The sequence below is a fragment of the Globicephala melas genome, chromosome 5 (assembly GCF_963455315.2).
Source record: "Globicephala melas chromosome 5, mGloMel1.2, whole genome shotgun sequence".
In the NCBI taxonomy this organism is placed as follows: domain Eukaryota; kingdom Metazoa; phylum Chordata; class Mammalia; order Artiodactyla; family Delphinidae; genus Globicephala; species Globicephala melas.
Genome location: NC_083318.1, coordinates 70,289,543 through 70,313,082, shown reverse-complemented (window position 1 = coordinate 70,313,082; position 23,540 = coordinate 70,289,543). Strand labels below are relative to the sequence as shown.

Genomic DNA, 23,540 nt, shown 5'->3' with positions numbered 1-23,540 from the left:
CTAGCAGATGGACAAGCCTAGCAATCTGCTCTCAGCAGCTGAAACACAGCACATTCCCAGATTATTCCTGGTAAGACAGCAGAAGTGCTCCTGGCTGCTTCCCAAACATCAACAAGCAAAGTGAGCTCAGCATCGGGCCCTTCCTCTTCACCCCTTACACAAGCTGGAGTGGAAGGGAGAAGGGAGGGGGGCGAATTTTCTGGAGCTACATACCACGTTCTTGTAGAAAAAATAGAGAATCATGTTGGAAAGTCGGGTATAACACCAGTGCCCGTGGACAAGGAGTAGCTTGCTGAGATGTTTAAACTGGGAAATGGCAAAGTCACTGGCCATCACAGCCTGCAGAGGCAACAGGGAAAGAACGTCACCCTGAGCAATGGAACATGTTAGAACAGACGCAGCATGGCAGCCTAACCGCCAGCAGGCTCAGACTGGTCAAATATGTAGTTTAAACCTAAGACCGGAAAAAAAAAAAAAACAACCTTCAAACAAACAAAAACCCACAAATACAGAGCCTTAACGGGTTACCTGGAGTTACCACTCAGTTTTCCAATGCGGTCCAATGAAACAAAACTTCTCTCTGGTCACCGTTCATGATGTAATTTCAGCAAGTGTACTTTCCCTAGAGAGCAGCTCCCTTACCCAGAACTCTGCGCATTACAGTGTGCATTTGCTTCTCCTCCATGAGGAGAATGTTAAAAGTATATAGTCGTGACTTCATGTGACTCTGTATAACGTAGCAGGCAAAGGAGGTATTTGAATTTCTCATCTTTTAGAGAGATGTTGTAATTCATCGTTCTCGGGAAACCCTAAGCCTCACATCCCACTTGCCTTTGACAGCACTAGCTCCATACATGACAAGCAGTCTTCTGGATGAGCTTCTATCTGCATTTTGTGCCTAAAACACCATTCAACACACATGTGCGCACACGAAAGCAGGACAATCCCACTTCCCTCATTCTCTCCTATCTTCTCTCCCCTTCTCCCTGTCTCTTTAGGATTTTTAGATATTTCATTCAAATCCTTAGTAGCTCTCATCAGTGTCAAAAGTCATACAGCTATTGCGGTGCTAAAAATATATATCCTTATGACTTAGACAAGTTATATATTTTTAAACTGAACAAGTGGGCCACAGAGCTAAAATTACCCAGGGAAATTACCATAATACTCACCCAGTAAGTAATCAGTGAACGAATGGCTAAACGTCCTGCCACCCACTCCTGAGCTAGCCGCAGACAGCCTCACTCTACCACAGAGATTTGACCATGGAGAATGCTGCCTTTGGATGGGCAGGTCAAGTTCGTGGTGTTTGGGTGCACAACATCCTCTCACCTGCATGCCTTCTTGACCTGAGATCCCAATCCCAACGTCTGCCACTTGTATCATGCTAACATCATTGGCACCGTCACCTTTGTGAAACGGAAGAAAAGGTGAGAAACATATGAGGAGCAAAGAAAAACTGCCCACTGTGCAAATCAACAGTGGCCACTCAAACAAACAAACAAATCCTTCAAAGCTTATCCCATGTCTCCAAGTTGCCTGGAAGCTAGCTAAGCACAAATGCAATGTGGCGTCCCACTGCCATCAGGAAGAATTCCATACTCAACACTACCTTAAAGTCCTTCATGCTACAGCCCCTACCTGGACTGACCTCCCCTTTCTCTATGTCACTCATTCTACTTTCAATTTTCCAGATATACCCTACTCCTTCCAGCCCTGCACATGCTGTTTCTCTATTCTTATAACACCGTCCTCATCACCCCTGCCCCACCTTGTGGATTTCAAGGGCTCTTGCGCTCAGCTTAGATAATCACTTCCTCTAGGAAGTCCTTCTCATGTTCCTTTTAGATTCAATGCCCCTTCCTTAGGCCCCAAGCACCACCCTACGAATCTCTATCATATCTAGCATGGTATTAAGCTTGCTATAGATTTCTCTGTCTTCCCAACACATTGGAAGCTTCTTTAGAGGAGGTATGACATTCCTGCTGGTAATGAACATCTGTTGTTCCCAACTGCCCAGCAACCTTAACTTGTTTTCTGGTAATAGTATCCTGATTTTCCTTGGGAACTCTGAGTCCATGAGTCTCTGAGCCCAAACCACCAGATTTGGGATGGGCAACCGACTCAGGCCTGGACAATTACCACTGCCTGTTCCCTGGCCTCAGTGGTTGGTTCAGAGATAGGCACATGATTCAGCTGAATTGACAGAATTGACATGTCCAGGGCTCTAGCCTCAGGGACAGATGGATCCAGGGGCTTGAACAATTCACTCATGTATATGCTCATTCAATAAGATAGTTGAACAAAATTTCACCCTAATCCTGATACTTTATTCCAGCAACTTGAGAAGAGATTGCTATCTTTTCTCTCAGGTTGCTAACAGGATAAGATATAAAGGTGGGAATTTTCAGTAGCTGTACCAACACCCTGAGGGGAGATGCTACCTGAGACTGAAAATAATCCAGGTGGAAACAGAGACTATAAGAGATGGCTGAGTTCATCTTGCTAATGTCTGAGCTTTGGAGTGTCTCAGAGCTTAATCTCACCCTGTTTCTCTTCTCCACTTACACTCATTTTTTTTGGTAATCTCACTGATAATACTATCGGGGCTTTAAATATCACCATTAGACTTACAATTCCCAAATTTATGTCTCTAGCCAATTCCTCATTGCTAAATTCCAGACTTTATCTCCAGCTGCCTACTTGACTCACTGTTTTAGACATCTAATGGATTTCTCAAACTTAACACGTATAAAACCCAACTCCTGCTTCCCCGACTCCATCTCAGTAAATGGCAGCTCCGTCCCTCTGTTCTCGAGACAAAACCTTGACGTCCCCCTTGACCCCTTCTATTATATAACATATCCAATCCGTCAGCAGATATCAGCAGCTCTTTCTTCAAACCACGTCCATTATCTTACCACATCCCACCACCTCCTCTGCTCCTACCCGCGCTCGAGCCACAATCATCTTTTCCCTGAATTATTTCAATAGCCGCTCAACTGGTCTCCTTCCTTATGTCCTTACAACCCGGTGGCTCCTCTCAACACAGCAGCCAATGTGATCCTTTTCAACTTAAGGCAGCTCACGTCCCTCCTCTGCTCAAATACCTCCTGTGGCTCTCTGTCTCTTCAGATAAAAGCCAAAATTTCTAATGGCCTCCAAGACTCTACAGGACCTGGTCGCCTGCCACCTCTCTGTCCTTCACTAACCTGCAGAAAACTCCTCCCTTTGCTCAACCTACTTTGGGTTTGAACACACCAAGCATGGTCCATTGTCTTCTCTGCCAGGAATGTTCCCCCCCACACCCCCAGATCTCCTATGGCTCCCTTATCATTTCCTTCAAGTCTCTGCTTACACACAACTTTATCAGTAAGACTGTCTCTGAAAAAATCTATTTAAAACAGAAGTCGCTTCCGCCTCCCCCAATGCTCTGCATCACCTGACTTTGCTTTATTTTTTTCAATAGCATTGGTCACTATCTGCTCTTATATTTTTATACCTTTTTTTCCCCCCACTTTTTACTGCATCACCCTCCTCCTATACGTAAGTTCCTTAAGGAAAGGTACTTTGTCAGTTTTGTACACTCTTGTATCTCCGTTGCCTAGAAAAATGCCTGGTACATAGAAGGCACTCAATAAATAGCGGTTGAATGAATAAATAAATGAACTGTTCATATTCTTGAATTTAACTTTCTCGAAGGCAGAACTCATGAATTTTTCAGGTCTCCGATTCAGTACATTACCCTCCTTAACCCAGATGATTTGGGGATCTGACATGTACCACAGAGTCCTATTATATCGTTTTCCATGTCACATCTCTACCACCTGGTTCATAAGAGGAGGCCAAATAGGTGATGGAGGGGAAAGGGGAGGGAGTGAGGGGACGGAGGAGAAAGAAGGGAGGAAAGGGGAGGGAAAGCAGGGGAGGAAAAGGACAGACCGAGAGAAGGGCAAACGTGTACAGAAGAAAGGACAGACAGAAGGATCAGCCTCTGGTGTGACACGAAAGTGAGAAGTGCAGGGCTGGGTTCCACTTCCACTCACCGATGGCCAAAGTCATCACCCGGAGATGGCTTCGAACCAGTTTGACCACTTCACTCTTCTGCAGGGGCGTGGCTCGGCAGCAGACCACAGCATGGCAGCGAGCAGCCAGCTCCAGGAACCGCCTCTGCAGACTCTCCTGCAGGGCAAACTCCAGGGTCCTCCCGTTGATAACGAGTCCAGCTCGCAGCCCTGAGTCCGGGGGCGCGGGAGGCTGGTGGAAAGCCTCACTTGATGCTTGCTCTGGAGAAGCTGGATTTTTCTTCTGAAGTTCTTTCAAGATCGTGTCCATCAGCATCTCACAGGCATTCTTGAAACGAGAGGCAAAGACAGTTAGCCTTGGGGCTCCCCTGCTGGCCACATCCAGCTATATTTATCATTGCTATTCTTTAACATTTGCTTCATCAAGTCAACCCCAGGGAGTGAATAATCGGTTACTTTCCAAGACCTCACAGCGCTTCCACAGAGACTTCTGTGTGTATATGGGGACAGGATAAAAGGATGGGGTGCATCTGACTTCCAACTGTACAACGCAAAAATAGTTTTAGAATTTCTTTCTTTATTTGTGCAATTTACCTTCTCAAACCATGAATCTCAAGAGCCCTTCGGTCTCATTCTCTCATTTACTACCTGCTTGACTTTAAGCAAATTAATATAACCTCTGAGCCTCAGCTTTCTCATGAGAAAAATTCAAACGTCTACATCGTAATTCATTGTGAGGAATAAGTGAAACAATATTGGGTTAGCCAAAAAGTTCGTTCGGGTTTTCCGTACGATGTCTTGGAAAAACCCAAACAAACTTTTGAGCCAACCCAATACATGCACAGCTCCTAGTGTAAAGCATGACACAGCAGAATTTAAAACAGTAATAATTATTTTTCTCTTCTTTTTTTATCTTTGTTGTTTTTTTTTTGCGGTACGCGGGCCTCTCACTGTTGTGGCCTCTCCCGTTGCGGAGCACAGGCTCCGGACGCGCAGGCTCAGCGGCCATGGCTCACGGGCCCAGCCGCTCCGCGGCATGTGGGATCTTCCCAGACCGGGGCACGAACCCGTGTCCCCTGCACTGGCAGGCGGACTCTCAACCACTGCGCCACCAGGGAAGCCCTATTTTTCTCTTCTTTGATTCAACATATTCACTCACTTACTATTTACTGAGAAGCTACTGTGTACTTGAAAAAAATTCTAGGTGCTGGAGATATATCAATGAGCCAGAAATCCCCACCCTCACCGAGTTAACATTCTGGTCGATGTTCTTAGTGGCCTTATCCCATTTGGTGTGCATACATCCCTCCACTCTCCTCACCCCACGCTTGTTAGGAAGCTCTTTGAAGACAGACAGCACTTTTAATTTACTTTCAAAACCTTCCTAATGCCTAAAAGAGGGCCACGTTAAGCACCCAATAGATATTCATTAGATGAATTCTACTCGAGAACATGAACAATAAACTTATACAGAAATTATTGTGTCAAGTGACCACTAAGGACAGAGGCAAACAAAATCCTGGAACGGTGCATTTAAGTTTATACACTAAGCCTGAAATAGTTTATTCATGAAAGAACCCCTCACACCCAGAGGCCATTTACTCTTATTTCAAATGCTATTTTATCAAGCATTTCTCAACCCAAAGCAAAATAAGATGGGAAGTAGGTATGAATACGTAGGCACACAGACACAATAAATACTTAACAACCACATAAACTATAAACAAGAGATTCAACTTCAAACTGGAGCTACCTGGCAACCTTTACCACGAGAATAAATCTGATCCCATACACCTCAAAAGCCCCCATGGAAAAGTATACAAAGATGAATCAAAGATGCTCAGCATAGAATAGTAAAAATATATTTTTAAAAACCTTCCAAACTTTGGTTACATTAAAATGGTATATTTAGAAGGTGACATACCCTGCAGTCACTGAAAATCAAGACCTCTACTAACATGACATGATGGTTAAGATATTTGTTAAGTGAAAAAATATAGCCATAATACTATACAACCGTATACATACAGTCTGTATAGCATTCATATGCTCATACTGCAGGGTGCAGTCTGACTGGATGCCCTTCAAGATATGCATGTCAATTACCTGGTTTTACGACTGTAGATTGATTCTAGATATTTTTATTCTCTTATTTGAGTACAAAAGTGTTTAGTTGTATAAATTAACTATATTTTCTTTATAGAAAAAATATACATACACACATATAGTCAATCTTCATTATTTGCAGATTCCATATTTGCAAATTCACCTACTTGCTAAAATTTACCTGTAATCCTACGATAAAGGTGCTTTCTTGGTCATGTGTGGACACGCGCAGAGTGACGGAAGATCTGAGTCATGCAACACACACCTTTCCAGCTGAAGCTGAGCGAGGTGATGACTTAGGTCAGCTCCCACGCTGTAAACAAGTGCCCTTTTCACTCTCCGTCTGGTGACACATTTTTTGCAGTTTTGTGCTTTCTGATGGTGATTTCACTGTTTATAATGGCCCTAACTGTAGCCCTTCAATGCTGTCTAGTGTTCCTATGTACGGGAACGCTGTGATGTGCCTTATGTAGAAAACGTGTGTTAGACAAACTCCGTTCAAGCCTGAGTTATATGCTGTTAGAGACAAACTCCATTCAAGCCTGAGTTATATGCTGTTAGAGACAAACTCCGTTCAAGCCTGAGTTATATGCTGTTAGAGACAAACTTCGTTCAAGCCTGAGTTATATGCTGTTGGTCATGGGTTCAATGTTAATGAATCAACTATATATGTATAAAATTACACATATATAATATGTATAAAATTATATATATGGTTATATATAATATATACACAAAATTATATATGTAATATATATGATTATATATATGATTTTATATATATATATATATATATATAATAAGGTGTCTTTAAAAAGAAACATACATGAAACAAAGTTATGTATTGATTGGTTGATGAAAGTGTTCTGACCAGAGGCTCACGGGAACCTAATCCTTCATTTCCCATAGGGGCAATGGTTCAGTTTTTACTACTTCAGTATTTCAGCAACTTTATAGAACTTAACTCCATGAATAATGTATTTATACAGATAAATAGATATAGGTTATATAATATGTATCATAATACCAAAAGCATGCTTGACAAGTAATCAGCTGTCAGTGCTTAGGCAATTCACAACCTTTTGGAGTCTCAGGCTATAAGATGGGGATAATTTTATCTGCTCTACTAGTTATAACGGTCAAATGAGATCATGTATGAAAAAGGCTTTTATAGATTCTAAGAAACATGAATATAAAGAGTTACTATCTCAGAAGAAAATTTTAAATGAAATGAAAATAAAACTGAAAAAATTAAATGATGAATCCTGAAAGGGAGTAAATAATCCAGGATATGAGTCTATTAAAAAAAGAATCGAAATTTATGAGAACAGAAATTATGTAAGGTTTGTAAGTGGCTACATTTACCATAACCTAATTTGCAAATTTAGGAACCAAAGTTGATGGAAACCTGTAAAGTTGAGGTACTACACTATAGATATGATTGGACAATCCATCGGTTGCCAGGTGGCCCACTTAAAATGTCACAGGAGCAATGTTCTTCGCTAAATGACAAATTGGGCTCATGACCTTCAATTCCATTTTTAACTCTTAGCATATGAGGGGTGGAGAGTGGGAAAAAGAGAAAATAATACAATGACTGTGCCCCTAATATGTGCTTGGAATTTTATATGCATCGACTTGAGTCACTATAGATCTCAATTAAATTATGTTCACTCACTGTGTTCTGTTTAGTTATCTGAAAAATTGAGGTGAAATACCTACTGATAGCAAAAAAATCTTCTGTATTTAGAGCAGTCCACAGTGGATACTCTATAAAGACTTGAGTTGGTAGTTTTAAATACCTTTAACCATAAATTGTATATTTATAAATAAATTTCATAATACTAATGATTTTACTGCTCACAAAAGTGGCATAGTCAAAACTGAACACAAATGATTTATTACTTTTAAAAGTTCATTGAACCCCTTTCATCTGCCAGGCACCACATTAAACAGTTTATATTTTCCCATTTAATGCCCACAACATCCCTGTGAAATAGACATTACTCTCACATTACAGGTAAGAAAATGACTCAGGAGGGTAACTCGCCAAGGTCACATACCTGGTCACTGGCAGGCTAAGCATTTGAATCCAGGTCTTACCAGACTTAGGGCACTTCCGTTTTAGTGACTAAAATGACCAAGCATTTTCTTGTGCTCGCTCCCCAGCTGAAACTGGGATCTGCCTGGTGGCTATGCTTGTGGGTCCCTGGGCCACTGTCAACTGCCAAGGAGAACTCACTCTGTGTTGAATAAGGAAAATTCTCTTTCCTCAAAATGTACCATCTAGTTGGGTATTGACTGAGGCCTGACCATAAAAACATGGCTAACCAAACGTGACAGCCTGTGACCAAGACCCAAGATGTGATCCAGGTGAGAAGCTCCAGAGGATTTCTGAGGCAGGTTGCTATGACAGAATGGATGTGACTGATAAAAGTATGACAACTGAGGAAGGAAGGAGGAAGGTTTTCCAAGCAAATTAAACAGTATGCACAAATCTCAGTATCACTATACTAGGAATCTTCTGAAAAAAATAAAATGCCTGTTTAATGGATTAGAACATCTGTATTAGAGATTAGTGGCAGGGGTATTAGAAAACTAGGCTGAATCCAAATTTCTTAAATTCCTTCTCCTCAAAAAAAAGGAGAAAAAAAATCCAAAATCTCTTTTTTCCCTGCCCTTAAACAGTTCTTCCAACTTTTGATATTCTCAGGTGCACTAGCTAAGATTAACCACTAGAGGGCAGGATTATCCTCTGAGCCTAATTTTAGAATTACCAGGAAAATACTTATTCACCTGACTCCAATCGAAATCATTACTTCTCCTCAGCTTGAAAAGGGGGTAGATTTCTGTCCCAGAGCTTGACATATTTTGTCATCATGGTCTAAATCTTGTCAAATCAGTGATAATTCAATATGGAGTCGGGGGGCGGGAAAGGCAAATAAAAAGGAAATTTTCTTTCAGGGTCTTTATTCAGCAATGATTCCTTTGAATCATGATATTTTCCAAGCCTTTAGAAGAACTAAGCAAGCTAGGTTGCTGGATAGAAGCACTAGTTATCAAGGAGCTAATGGTTATTGGTTTTTCTTTCTCCTTATAGCCATCACATCACAAGTATTCCGTTGGCTTTGAAAACACAAAAAGACTGGCTTGATCTCAGTAAACATACCTTACTTTCAGTATTGAGGATGAAAAGCTTATCCTCTGGCTCCAGTAGTTTGCACGCATAAGCAATATTGACAGCTGTCTCCTGTTTGTCTCCTGTCAGCATCCAGATCTTGATTCCGGCTTTGTGAAGGGCTTCTATAGACTCGGGGACCCCCTCCTGCAGACGGTCTTCAATGCCAGTAGCACCTAAAAAATAACCAAAATGCAACAGGGCTTGTAAGAAACACAAAAGCCAGCTGAAGCTCATCTAAACTATAATTGAAGCCTATCTGTTAGCCGACCCAATCTTGAACTACACAAAAGGTTCCAGTAGCTTCAAGGGGTCCAAATGAAGCGTGAAGACTCAGACCAAAATCGTATACAAAGTAATATTTTGGGAAGAAAGCCTTCGCAATCAATGAGTTTATCAAATTTACTTGCTCTCCTTTTGGCTAGCTTGCTTCTCTGTAAATTGAGGGGGTTTCATTCAGTAACTTATATATCCTTACTCTTCAATTTTATAATTCCATGATACTCCCGAGGGTAAGGGTAGGCTTTTAAAGACTGTTCTGGTCAGTAACACGTATTATCTATTTGTAATGCCCTTTCATATTATAAGTCCATAATTCCCTTTTCTGTAACAACTGAGGCTATGTTTTAGAATTCAGAAGTTTTACAGATTTTTAAAAGGTAAGAGGATATATGTATCATATTTTATAATATCTGGTAATCACGCACATTAGTATTTTTTAGCAAAACTTACAAATTACAACATTCACACTAATTAGGATACTAAAGACTTTAAATTGTCTTATCGAATCAGGCCTGATTTTGCTGCTAAATGAGTTTTGGCACTAAACTCACAAAGCAGTTTTGAGTTTGGAACTGCAGATGAGGAAATGTGAATCTGTACCACTCACACTGTCACGGAGAAATGACTTAGGAGGAAGATCATTACTTTACTGGCTAGAGACCAAGTTAGATCATTGTTTTTTCTCTGAAGCAGAGGCACAGAGCTCAGAGACCGGTGTTTTGGTGTGTTAGTACTCTAAGGCTGTGTTCCTCAACCTTGGCTGCCTCTTAGAACTACTTGGGGAGCTTTGAAAAATTCAAATGGCCACACCACACATCAGACCAATTGAAACAGAATCCCTGGGCAGGCATCGGTATTTTTTAAAGTGCTCCAGGTGATTTTAAGATGCAGCTCTATCTGAGACAACAGGTGTCAGGTGTGCAACTTTTAGTTGAAACCAGGAAGTAAGAGAAGAGAGACAAATTTCATTAGCCCGGTTGCAGGCACAGAATAAAGAATATGGGCCCTGGAGTAAGGTAGATCTGAGCTTCTCCCCAGCTCTGCCAGCCACTAGCACGTGACTTTGAACGAGTCATTAAACTGCTCTGTGCTCCAAGTTTCTTCTAAATAAAATAGAGATTTGTTGTGCAGATTCAAAAAGACAACACATATTAAATACCTTATCCAATGGCTGGCAAGAAACTTGAGCGTTCCTCTCTTGAACCAGGGTATTTAATTGGCTTTGTATTCTACGTTAAAGCATTGAATTTTTAAATGATCTTAAGGATGACCAGCCTGCCACAAATGAAGTCTAAGTTCACTGCAGTGGAAAATGGACTGGAAAGGATTGGAAGCAGGGTAGAAGTCAAACTGGACAGGGTGGGCAGAACCACATGTATCTATTAGATCAAAGTGGAAAAAAAGCCACTGGTGAGTAACTAATTTACAGACATCAAGTGTTTTTGAAAATTCCCCCTTCGGACAATACCTACCAAGTAAAGTTAGTTTGTTCTCCAACCTCATGGCAGATTCAAGTAGTAATTCTTCCCTGTTGTCAATGCTGGTTTCAGCTAAAAAATGATTTCTCAGCCACTCTGCATATTCAGTGTCACTCATGACCTATGAGGGGGAAAAAAAGCTATGAGGCAGGCCATGTGATGAGCCTATGGTATTTCCCTCTCTGGGTTCACTCAGGCCAGGTCCAAATCCTCACACTACCCAGTCACAAACTTCCCGAGCTCTGTGATCAGACTAGTGTAACACAGAGGATGGATAGACCCTGTAGCTCAGAATCTCTGGGAAATTCTAGGCACCATATAAGATGAAAGTAGGTTAATCAATTAAACCAGGGAGTATGCAGTTGGGAGAAAGGAGCCACTTGAAAGTTAAATTCAGGGTTATTCTAATGGTGCAGTTGAAAAAGTGGTGTCCAGTACTCAATGTCAGGTATTATATAGCTAGCAGCACCTTTGATTTCTTTTGATGGTTGGTTTATAGGGTGAGTTATCTGTAAAGGTTAAAAGAAAAAGGAGGCCAAATGGGTGAAGCAAGGAAGTTCTCTTCCAAACAAAAAATTAAGTGGAATTCCTGGAGAAGGAACCAATGATAGATTTTCCTTTGTCTTCAGGTTGCTGTAATGGGAGAAATCTACTTTCAGTTCTTATAAAGCAGCATGCAGTAGAGGGAGTGAGGCAATTTCTCTATCTACTCATTCTTGCCCACAAGGTAATTTGATTTGGGAGAACCTGACATCTATTGGGCTACATTTTTATCAGGGCAGGACCATTCCACTGAAAAGGCAGAAGGTCTGTTTCGATCTTGAATTCTTCATTCTTCTTACAACTGTGTATGAGGCAGGCTTTTGATTCTCCATGCAGCTGGTTGACTAAGTGCCTCAGAGTCTACACCGGATCCCACTTTCCCTAAGGCAGTTCCCAAGAACTAGAATTTGGAGAAGAAATGAGAGATGCCTACATTGGCCTCAGGTCCTAGCTATAGTCTCCAATTCAGTTCTCCCAGGAGCTCTATTGTTTGGGTACTACTGGACAGCCATTAAAGCATTGATACTTTGATCTACGTGTATCTCTCAGTCTTCTCTACCAGCCAGAGCCCAGAATGAAGGAGAGAAAATTGATACTTTGGCTTCTAACACAGCAAAAATTAACTGTAGAGCTCAGAGCCAGGGAGGGAAAAGACAACAGAACGGGTAGGAGGTAGTTATGGAGAAGAGGGAGAGAGTTGGCAAGAGGAGCCTCCCTGGTTCTTCTCCAATATTTCCCCTATGTGGGCTGATCTGATTGTTCTCTGTTTCTTTTCCTTCAATGTTCATCATAGCTCTGTTATATCTTGACAACAGACTCCCTTCCCTCCCCCATAAGCACATCCTTCTCTTGCACTAACCCTTACTAGACTCTCCTTCTCCACCCTAGCTAGACTTCCGCACCTTCTCCTGCCACTGCTCTACTCTGAAACAATGAGTTACCTGAGTTTGTACTGAAGGAAGAAACCCTATCTAGGTGTGCAGCTGGGGATGCAGTTGTGGCTATGGCTATAGGGATGGGGCTGGGGACATCTTGGCTTATCAATGAGGGAGGGTAATATAAGGGTGTAAGGCCTTGCATATAGCTTCATTATAGCTGAGCAGCTTGACTTGGTCAATACCTAGGCCATACCCCACTGGCCAAGTGGCACAAAAAACTTGACCAATTCACTCTTAAAAGGCTTCGTTTCTCTGTTTCTCCCATGCCCCCAGGGGTGGTTCTGGTAGTAACACCCCTCAAATCACTTCTTGGAGCTCTGTCTTCTTTCTTATTACTTAAATTTTTATCTAGAAAGGATACACTATGTCCCAGGATTATTCTCAATAGAGAATGATAAAAACTGAGATAATATTTAGGAAATTTACCTGGATTTACAGATAAAGACTTAAGAGCCCACCAGGAAAAAATATCAAGAACTTATAAGTGGAAAATTAAGGCCAGTCTCCAGCCTCATTCTTTTCAAAGCACATTTAATGCTGTAAGATAGAGGAATGATATTTGCAAGGTACTCAGAGAAAGAGAGTAGGATCCAGGGATGTTTATTCCCAGTCATACTGCAGTTTCCACACAAAAGCACTCGAATATATTGAAACATGGGAGAACTCAGACAATATAACTTTCAGGCATCTTTCTGGCAAAATACTTTGAGAACAAACTACAACCAACCAATATATAAGGAATAAAGAAGCGATATGAAAATAGAGCCCAGTGACCCAAAAACTTTTCCCGATGCTTGGATCAGGGTTTGATACGCACTCGTTTTCGTTAAATGATAGTGGAGCTAGGAAGGAAGGAAGCCAGCCGACAGGCACACGGAGCAGCCTTACCCTCTTTGCTACACACAGAGTGCGCAGGCCTCGCTTGGTGTAGGCATCCAGGTGCTGCTGGGTTTTCTCCCTTAACATCATCTGTTGTTTTTCCAGACCTGGTCCATCTAAAATAATTAACACACGTGTTCCCACCAGTTTGCCCAATGACATATTTTTTAGAACAATGGTAACTTAACCCACAACAAACAAAAGGTCTTGTAGTTCTGAATCCCAAAAGTGCGTTTATAAAAGGGACCCCTCAGAATAAATCATTCCCTTGTCTCTTTTGCCCTGGGGAGAGAAAAGTACCAAGAACTTAATACAAACACCATTCCCACACCATCGATAATGACTGTCACAATGATTATAAGGATGCTGGCTGTCATTTACTGAGCATTTACCATTTTCTGGGCTCTGGTCAGAGGCACGGCATATATTGCATACAGTATATCATTAAACCTCTCAGGAACCTATAAAGGAGGTACCATAATCCCCACCTCTTGAAGGCAAAGGACAGTTAGGTAACTTTATCAAGACATAGCTACTGTCAGAATCCAGATTTGAACCCTGTCTATGTAACCCCAAAACTTAGGTGCTTTCTCACCAGATCCTAGGCAGCTTCCCCTACACTTCACCAAGGGTGACGGATCCCTACAGATCTGCTTGTTTGCCTTTATAAATCCCTTGAGAGTGGCCCTTCGATCTCCAAGCCCTTCCTATCACTTCCCTCTCAGTCCTGTATGAACCCACCTGGGGAAGCCACTGAGAGCAGCTCCATGATCACAGAATCAGCGCCCTTTGTATACACCACGACTTGGTTGGAAATGGGGTGCCGGACCACAACGGACATTCTTTTTCTTACTGAGTCGAAGGGCAGGACGTGTAGGAGTTGAAATGTTAATGGTCCCAAAGCAGCAAAGTCCACCATGACCTGCTCCGGGGTCCGGGACTGCAGAGTGCACTGGTAAGCCCGGGCGGCATATACTAAGGCCGCTTCATCCGGGCTCTCAGCCTCATAACACAGGCTGCAGGCCAAGGGCTGTCCAGGGAGGGATTCCACCTTGCCGTTTGTGACATCCACATTGCTGTCTTGCTTCTCAGTTTCTATGCGACAAGCTGAGTTACCAGAGCCCTGGGGACTCTTGCTGGTCTGGGAGATCTCTTCCTCCACAGGTGAAGCTGGTTTCATTCGACTAAAGAGAGAGAGTCTGCTCACAAAGGCATTTGGGACCCCAGAGGATGGCTCTTTCCCACTGGCAAGAGATGGTGAACTTGATCTTCGGACAGACAGTCTCTGGAAGAGGCTTTTAATCTCTTCCAAAGACTTAATGGGCATTGCATGCAGAGAAGAGAGTCCAATCTAGGAAAGATAATATGGGAAGGTCTCAATAATACAGTCAAAGGCAGTTGGTAACAACTGTGAGGTCAAACGGGGGGAAAAAAGGAGATATGAAGAGTTACCACTCCCTCACATAGCAGCCTGCTTCATACTTACAACTGCCGCAGGAAACGTTAATAAAAATAAAAATAGCCATGATGAAAAAGATGCACTAATGTTGATGGCATTGTGAATTTCAAAACCACTTAGGAAGAAAACTGATAGCAAAAGACATAAAATGCTACATTGCTAGCAGTGGGCATACGTATAGCAAATTTCCCTAATGAAATAAACTATAAAAAATTAATAATCTTTATTATATGCATCCTAGCAATAACAATTTAAACATTACAAGCAAGTATTTAATAATAGCAAATTAGAAACATCTTAAAATGTTACATAACGTTTAAAGGTCAAGTTTATAAAGATTACAGGGCACTATCGAAAAAGCTAAAAAGAATAGTATTAAAAAACAGTATAAAAACAAATGTATCATAATACACATTTAAAACACTGGAAGAAAGTAAATCGAAAGATTAACAAAATGTATTTTTTTCTTTTATTTTCCAGGTTCTAAAAAAGGTTGTTAATGTGACCTTTTAAGCAAAGTAGGCCAATAGACAAAGTAGCTCACAGAAGAAATTTCTTCTAGATCTTAACTCTTATCAGTGATTAAATTTAGAATTTAATAACCAATTGGGATGACCAATTAATTGAATGCTAAAATTTTCTCATTTAGAAATGCCCAAGGCATTAAAGAATTTTCTCCTAATAAGTATTAATTTTATGATAGTTTGAGGGACTCAGGCTGGTCAATTTTCAAACTTACTGGCAACTCAAAAATGAAAAGTGAAACTCAACCACAGATGACGTTTCTGTACTCCACATGAATTCTGATTAACTCTTTATTCATTGCCTTTCTGTCACTACCTTAAAATATCATGAGGCTTAGGCTCTTATATGTCTACAGAGATTTTCTTTCAGGCTACAGAATATTATATTCTTTGGGGATAAGGCAACTATATTTCTTAAACAGAAAACGCCAAAAGATGTCTATATTGGAAACGGATGTATATGAAAAAGTGTTACATGGGGAGAAAAACAGAACATCCAGTGAGTTATCCTCTAACTATGTAAGTTTTCAAAGAGCAAATTTCTAGTTGAAATCTTATAAAAATACAGTTTCTGATCAAATGAAAGCTTAATGGAAAGTAAAACATTTTTATGTTAAAACTGACCACCTCTGAAGTTGCCAAGAGAAAATGATCTAACAGAAAATTAAAATTTAACTGGGTTGTGCCGCAAATTGAATTTTAAATAGATGTATGCAAAAGGGGAGATAGTTATATTCAAGGAAGATAGCACAGCAAGCGGTAAATCACCAGTCTCTAAAACAAGTTTTTCTTTTTAATTGAAAATGAATTTTCCATGGATTCTAAGCTACAAAGAGACTTTAAAAATCCAGCTTGTGTGGGAACTGCAGAACCTTGGTATATTATAGATGTATTGGATTTTAGAGCGATTGAGTTTACATTACCCAACTGGTACATGAAAAGGGACATTATCATTAAACATGATAATGAATTTAATACTTTATATTTTGCTTGATGTAGTGCATATGTTGGAGGTTTTAGAAGTTTCACAGAAAGCTTCAAATTTGGTAAGCAAACTAAAGCAAAATGAACAGAGTCATATTTTCCAAGAACTGTTCTCATCAGCTATCCTCCTAGAGGCGAAATAGTATAGTAGCTCTGAGCCATACTTCCTGGGTTCAATCCTATCTCTCCCACAAACTGGTCCTGTGACCCTGGGCAAGTTACTTAAGCTCACCTGTAAAATGGGGAACAGTAGAGTAACAGCACCTAACTCATGGGGCTGTTGGGAGGATTAAACATATTAGTACCAGTAAATCACTTAGAACATCGTAAGTTCAGAGTACAGATTAAGTAATGTATAAATATTACCTGCTACTATTGTTAATTACGATCCACATAATAAGACGACATAACAAGTACATTTAAACCCAAAATTCTCTTCTGGAAGGTGACCCTTGTTTGCATTAGAGACTCACCTTTTGCCGTGGTTGGTTAGCAGCAGAAACCACTACTGTGTTGCAAATTGCCAAAGCAATAAAGAAGTCGATGATGTACAGAGTCTCCAGTGGTGGATCTGGGATAGTCTCATCCAGTGGGGTAAAAAGCTGAGGTGTAATCTGACTAAACTTGTCCAAAAGCCTGGTGTCTGGTACCACATCTGTTTCCTGAAGATCCAGAAAGAGAAAGTGTTGTTACAATAAGTACCTAAAAATACGAGTTTTAAATCTACGTGAGCTTTTCTAACCAGAATCTGTGAAGCATGAGACAGTAAACTTTATTCTTCTAAAAAAGATTTAATGGACATGGTGTCATGGGATGTGGGAATAGGGAAATAAAAGAGAAAAAAATTAAATAGAAAATTCAGAATGCATAATATGAATGGAGACTACCTTGACTATTAACTCAAAGTAAGCAAGAGAGGAGCAATGCCTTTCACCAAAAACTAGCTGAGTGAGTTTTCTTATTTTGAAATACACAGGGCAGAGCTATATTTTATTGTGTCTAGGATTCTACTTTGGGCATATATTCATCCCACAGCAACTGATGAATATCAATTCTTTTAAAAGTGAGGGCGTTATTCATACTATGTTATTTTAACAAAATATTTTACAGCTCAAATCACTACTATTGTTAAAAACCAACCCTCCGAAATAAAATTACTATAAGCACGCTAACAGAGTTCATCCGTATTTCCTGGTAATATGCTACAAGACACTAATATCCAAGGGTCCCTCTAAGAGATTTCTGATCATCAAATATTTTTGGCAACTGTGCCCTATGCCCCTCTCTTTTGTACAATTCCATTTACAAACTGGCTTTAAGAAGTTTGCTTACTGGGGGAAAATACTTCATTTTGTTAAACACGGTACTTCTCACTCTTATTTAGAAGTACTAGTTTTAATGAAAGAATGTTGTACTAGGAATCTGTAGTACGCAGTCAACTGCTTTACAAATTTTTCAGATGAGTCAAAAAAGGGGCCATCTCCTCTGAATCGAGTTTTCACAAAAGTGCCACTGTATTCTAGAGGAGTCCTGACTGCAGAAAAGCCAGGAGAGGTGACGGAGAGAAGAGAGTAAAATACGGAGATGTGTGGTATTAGATTCAGAGTGACCGTGGCTTGCATCTTATGCTTAGGAGTTTGGTGAGATGTAGCACAGCCTCAATAAGAAAAGAGCACAGGCTGGGAATCACATGGGTTTGGGTTCAGGTCCTAGACCCACTGCATACCCTCTAGGGGCCTAAGGCTGCTTACTTAACCCTCTGAGCTTCATTTTCCCTCTTCTGAATAATGGTAAAAAGTACACCTACCTCACAGGGTGGCTGTATAAAGTAAATGAGAGAATGAGTGACATGAGACCAGCACAACAGAAACCCAAATAATTTAATGTTCCTTCTCCTTCTCGAACGATACACTCACCTTCAGGCAGGTTACCAGGCTAACGATGGGTTTCAAAGGTCCCAGTTTTCTGCTGTCACAAGGCATTCTTAAATTTCTATCTAAAAATAGCATCTCTTGCTCCGTGATATTCGACTTAGCAAAATTTGAACCCTGTTGCAGTTTGATGGAGTTCGTAAGCACTTGTAATCTGATGGCCGTTCATTAACGAGTTGGCCACATTTCCTCCCGCGTCTCACACATAGTAACACTGAGCCAGTGCCTGTGCTGGGCCCTCAGTGACTCAGAGAACCACCCTTTCCTTGAGGACCCCCTTGCCAAAGTCAGCAGAAGAGAGTGGCAACATCTGAGACTTCTTTCTCACTCGATACTCAGGAACCTTGTTGCATAGGATTAATGAAGGTCTATGATGATACTGTCATCTAGTGAGTGTGACAGACGCCATGGGTTGGAGCAATATTTCCAGAGGCATCCGTCTCAGAATGTTTATGCGAATTAAGCAAAACCCCAAGGAGTTCCATACTGAAATAAATTTAAGAAATGTTTAAACAGTGCTTTATTGTAGCACTTCTCAGAGCGTTTAATGGGTACCAGGAATCTCCAAGAAGAGGCTAGTATGTGCAGGTCTCCCTAATTTTATTTTTTAGGGACGTTTGTTCTTCGGAACGTGATTAGGATTGAGTTAGGGACCTTAGAAGCAAATAGTGATTTCATTGTGCCAATGATCTCCACATTGACTAATAACTGGCTTCAGAACATAAGGACTCTACTGCATTTTGAAGTTACTCTAAGGCTAATGAAGATTTGTAACTTCCGTCTTTGTGACAAAGACATAAGTCAATCTAATAAGTCATTTGGGGAATTGAAGAACCTGTGCTGTGATCATGAGAATAAAAGAGATCCTGGAGCTGACCAAAGCTGGGGCTCTGGTCAGCAAAACTGTGTTTATAAAAAGTACTGTCAAAATAAATGTAAGAAACTCCGGACCATACAAGACCCTAGAAGCATCATAAAATAATATAAAGAAGAGCCCAGAAGAAGATTTAAGGAAAGATACATGTCAAAATGAAACTGCAGGAACAGAATGTTCTTCCACTTTAGTTGCTGTCTCTAAAAGAAGTTAATCCCTAGTGACTAAGATATTCAGTTGCTGAATTGAGGAGAAAGTATAGTGTTATCACATGCAATTCTTATCTGTAAGATCATATCACAGGTGTTTTTACCTAAGATCCAAATTTTCCTCATGGAGACCTTCTATTACAAAATTGACTTTTGCTCTTTTTTTTCTATAATGGACAGATCCTACCTTCTCTGAACTCTGATTACTCCAAGAACCAGGCCCAAACCATCCAGCTTTAAATGATTCCATGCATATGTACTCTCCCCACAGGGTGTGTAAGTTCCTCTAAAGGAAGGACCATATCTTATAGATTTTTGTATATTTTTTTAAATTGAAGAATAGTTTATTTACAATGTTTCAGATGTACAGCAAAGCGATTCAGTTGTATCTATATCTATTCTTTTTCAAATTCTTTTCCATTATAGGTTATAAGATATTGAATATAGTTCCCTGTGCTATACAGTAAATCCTTGTTGCTTATATATTTTATGTATAGTAGTTTGTATCTGTTAATCCCATACTCCTAATTTAACCTTCTCCCCTTTCTTCTTCCATAACCGTTTGTTTTCTGTCTGTGAGTCTATTTTTGTTTCATAAATAAATTCATTTGTATCATTTTTTTAGATTCCACATATAAGTGATATCATGTGATATTTGTCTTTCTCTGACTTACTTCACTTATTCTGATAATCTCTACGTCCATCCACATTGCTGCAAATGGCATTATTTCATTCTTTTTTATGACTGAACATTTCTTGTAGATTTTTGGATCCCCAACTCAGTAACTGGTACATGGATAAGCCAAAAAATGTTATTGCTGTACGTTACTATCAGACACTTGCTGGTTTTATATTCCATAAAGAAGGGGGTGGAGAAACAGATTGAAAAGATGTTACTCCTTGGAAAGCAAATACATAAACCCCTCCCACTTGACCTCAAATAGACTTTTTTTTAATGCAGAGAAAACGTGTACTCCTAATTAGGGAATACAGAACACAATGTGGACAGCTTCCCATAACTGAACTGAGCCTTATCTATTTCATGGTGGGAGTCCAACATCTTGTCCTCATTTTAGATAACATCTGGCTACTTGAAATTTTAGATTTACCCCCATGATTCACATTATGCTTTCCTACCAGCTTGCAGATTTCACATTCCCCTTTCTTTCTTCCTCTCTCCCTCCCTTCCCCCCTCTCCTTTCTTTCTTTCTTTTTTTCACCCTATATAAATCCAAATTAAACAAGCAAATGTTGGCCAAGACTTCTCTGCCATCTCATAGTGTCTGCCAAAGCTTTTGGGTAGCCTTACTATATACTGAATGTTAAATTTGTTTTAAAATTGAGTGATTAGGACGCATTTTAATTGTTTATGCGAAATCTAAAATGTCCATGGTTTAATAATGGACAAAGATACTCCGCGTGGGAGATCAAGTTGACCAAGCTCTAATACTGTGCCCTACTCCTCCCCTAGCTCCACCTGTACCTGAGGGTTTTATTTCATTTCCCACTGCCACCCTCACTTTAAATATAGACACAAATGCCTTCTCCTTCAGATTCCTAAATACCACAGACCTGAAGAAAAAAGACAAAGGCCAATAACTGCACATGGACAGCTCCTCCTCCACACGATGTTCTCCCCAGTTCTGTGGTTCTGAGCCTTTGCACATGCTACACACTGTCTGCCCCAAGTGCTTTTCCTTCATTTTCTACTGTGTAACCCCCTACTCATTAGTCTAATCATAAGTTACGTTTTCTCTCTGTTTTGCAGCCTTTCTTGATCTCTTCTCGCCCCTGTAGAGTTGATCATTCCCTTCTTTGTGCCCTCACTATACTCTGAATTAACTACCATTACTGCATCTTTAATACAGGGTTATCTTTATTTACTTATATGTCTGCTTCCTCTACCTAGAACAAAGCTGAAGGCTGGGGGCACGTTTTATTCATTTATATCCCTGGTCTAGTATTATGCCATTGTCTTCCATTAGTCCATTAATTAATTCACTCCTTTTATAAACATTTATTGTTGATCTATGGTGTCAGGCACTCCTCAAGGAAAGAGGGGTGCACAGAAGAGATGGGATCCCGGGTATGTGGAACTCACATTCTAGGTAGGGGAAGCACTAACCTCTAAACATATAAGTAAATTGCTTCTAGATTGAGACAAGAGTGGGAGGGATGGAATGTACTTTGGATTGCGTGGTAGGTAAGATTTACTGAGGAGGTGACATCTGAGCTGAGACCTCAGTGAAAAAAAAGGAAACAGCCATATAAGGATCTAAGAGGATAACACTCCAGGTAGAAAGAATAGCATGCTTGCTGAATGAAAACTTCTAGAGGATTAAAGAAGCATAAAAACACTGACTTAGAAAATTAAGGCTTCTATTTCTAAAATAGGTCACATGAACCCGGGACTCACGGTCCTCAATGACATTCTAACTCCCAAAGCCGGTACACCCTGGCTGGCACCGTGACCTCAGATCCTCACTCTCTGACTCTCACCTTGCCTCCCCCATGAAGGGCGCCATCTTCCAACCTTCCACTTCTGGACATCACAGCTCTCAGTGTGCTCTCAAGCTGGTGTTCTCAACCTGGGCTCCATGGATGGACTTTTAGAATCATATGCACAATTTTTACGGATGCTAATTTTTCAGGTCAAAGGATCTATAGCTTTCTCAAAATAATCGTTAGTCTCCAAGAAGGACAGAATCGGCTTGTCTAGAGTAAGAGTGAGAAATGGTCTCATAATTCAAGGAAGACCTCTTTATCCTATATGTAAGGGTGTAGTATTGAAAACACAAAACAGAACAGCAATCCCAGAGCATCTATATAATCAGCATGACACATGGCACTGGAGTACAGGGCAAGTGAAAACATGAACTGAATGGGAAGACTGAGCCTGTTGAGCAGTTTCATGTAACCACCTTCACGATAACTTATTGAGAGTGGACATGCAAGGCACTGACCTCAGATGCCGGGGATTCAAGATGATTTAAGTCCTTGCTCTCAAGGAGCAAGGTCTATGTCAGAGGCAGAAACAAGGCCAATGTCATGAGGACTAAGGGACTGAAGGGCAGGAGGGACTGTGTAAACAGAACTTAGAAGCTGAGAAAAGACAGTCTGAGAAATCTTCAGGAGAAATGATATTTAAAGAAGGAAGTATTTCATCAGATCTGGTAGACAGAGGTAGGCAGTGAGGGGAGAATAAGTTTTAGATGGGAAATGGTACAAAAACCATAATGACTTTAACCTAGGAAACAGTCCCTTGTTCCAGGAAGAGAGTGAGGCTGGATCAGGAAACGGCGAGGGAGACCATGGCACAGTCCCACCTGGTTGCTAATACCCTTGACTTCCAACCAAACATGCGTCACTATGTGGTTAACTTCAGGTGGGTGGGAAATAAAAGATCAGCAGGGCTTCCCTGGTGGCGCAGTGGTTGAGAGTCCGCCTGCCGATGCAGGGGACACGGGTTCAAGCCCCGGTCCGGGAAGATCCCACATGCCATGGAGCGGCTAGGCCCGTGAGCCATGGCCACTGAGCCTGCGCGTCTGGAGCCTGTGCTCCGCAACGGGAGAGGCCGCAGCAGTGAGAGGCCCGCGTACCGGACAAACAAAACAAAACAAAACAAAAGATCAGCAGAGGAATGGGCAAAATTGATAAAATAGAAGAAAATAGATACCTATTTCTGATACAGCCTGAAAATCAGTACAGAGAAGAGGTGGTGTGCATTCTCCCCCCACCCTTTTTTTTCAGAAGCTGGAGAAAAATTAAGTCCAGATGTTTGGAATAGCTTGACATCTGGCAATGACAGAATATAACAGGTATGATATCCTTAGAGCCACAGAAATGCACAGGATGAATTGCAGTGGAATGATCTTCCTAGTTGCTGAAATTGTACATTTGGTGGAACTTTGAAAAGAGCCAGATTCCCCTCAAGGCCTTTCCAGGATGAATGAGATCCCTGGGGTCTATTCAGATCATATCTCTACTATGAAATTCTATATAAATTCAATGGAGAAACACAAAGTTTCCCCAAAGCTGTTTCTTTCTTGTTATGTAACTTATTTCAGAGGTCACCAACTGCTTACCAGTCTCATAGCTGGGGAATCTTCATCTTGGTTAACACAAGAGTT

The 23,540-nt window shown here is 40.8% G+C and overlaps 1 protein-coding gene across 1 annotated transcript in view; it reads right to left on the bottom strand.

Annotated features, from left to right (window-relative positions):
- The window catches only part of ATP10D (ATPase phospholipid transporting 10D (putative)), a 90,853-nt gene that overhangs the window by 21,553 nt on the left and 45,760 nt on the right, over positions 1-23,540 (bottom strand). The window contains 8 exon segments of the mRNA XM_060299300.2: positions 214-339; positions 1,333-1,409; positions 4,047-4,353; positions 9,301-9,485; positions 11,064-11,190; positions 13,439-13,545; positions 14,171-14,780; positions 16,870-17,058. Of these exon segments, the coding sequence (XP_060155283.1) occupies positions 214-339; positions 1,333-1,409; positions 4,047-4,353; positions 9,301-9,485; positions 11,064-11,190; positions 13,439-13,545; positions 14,171-14,780; positions 16,870-17,058 (1,728 nt within the window).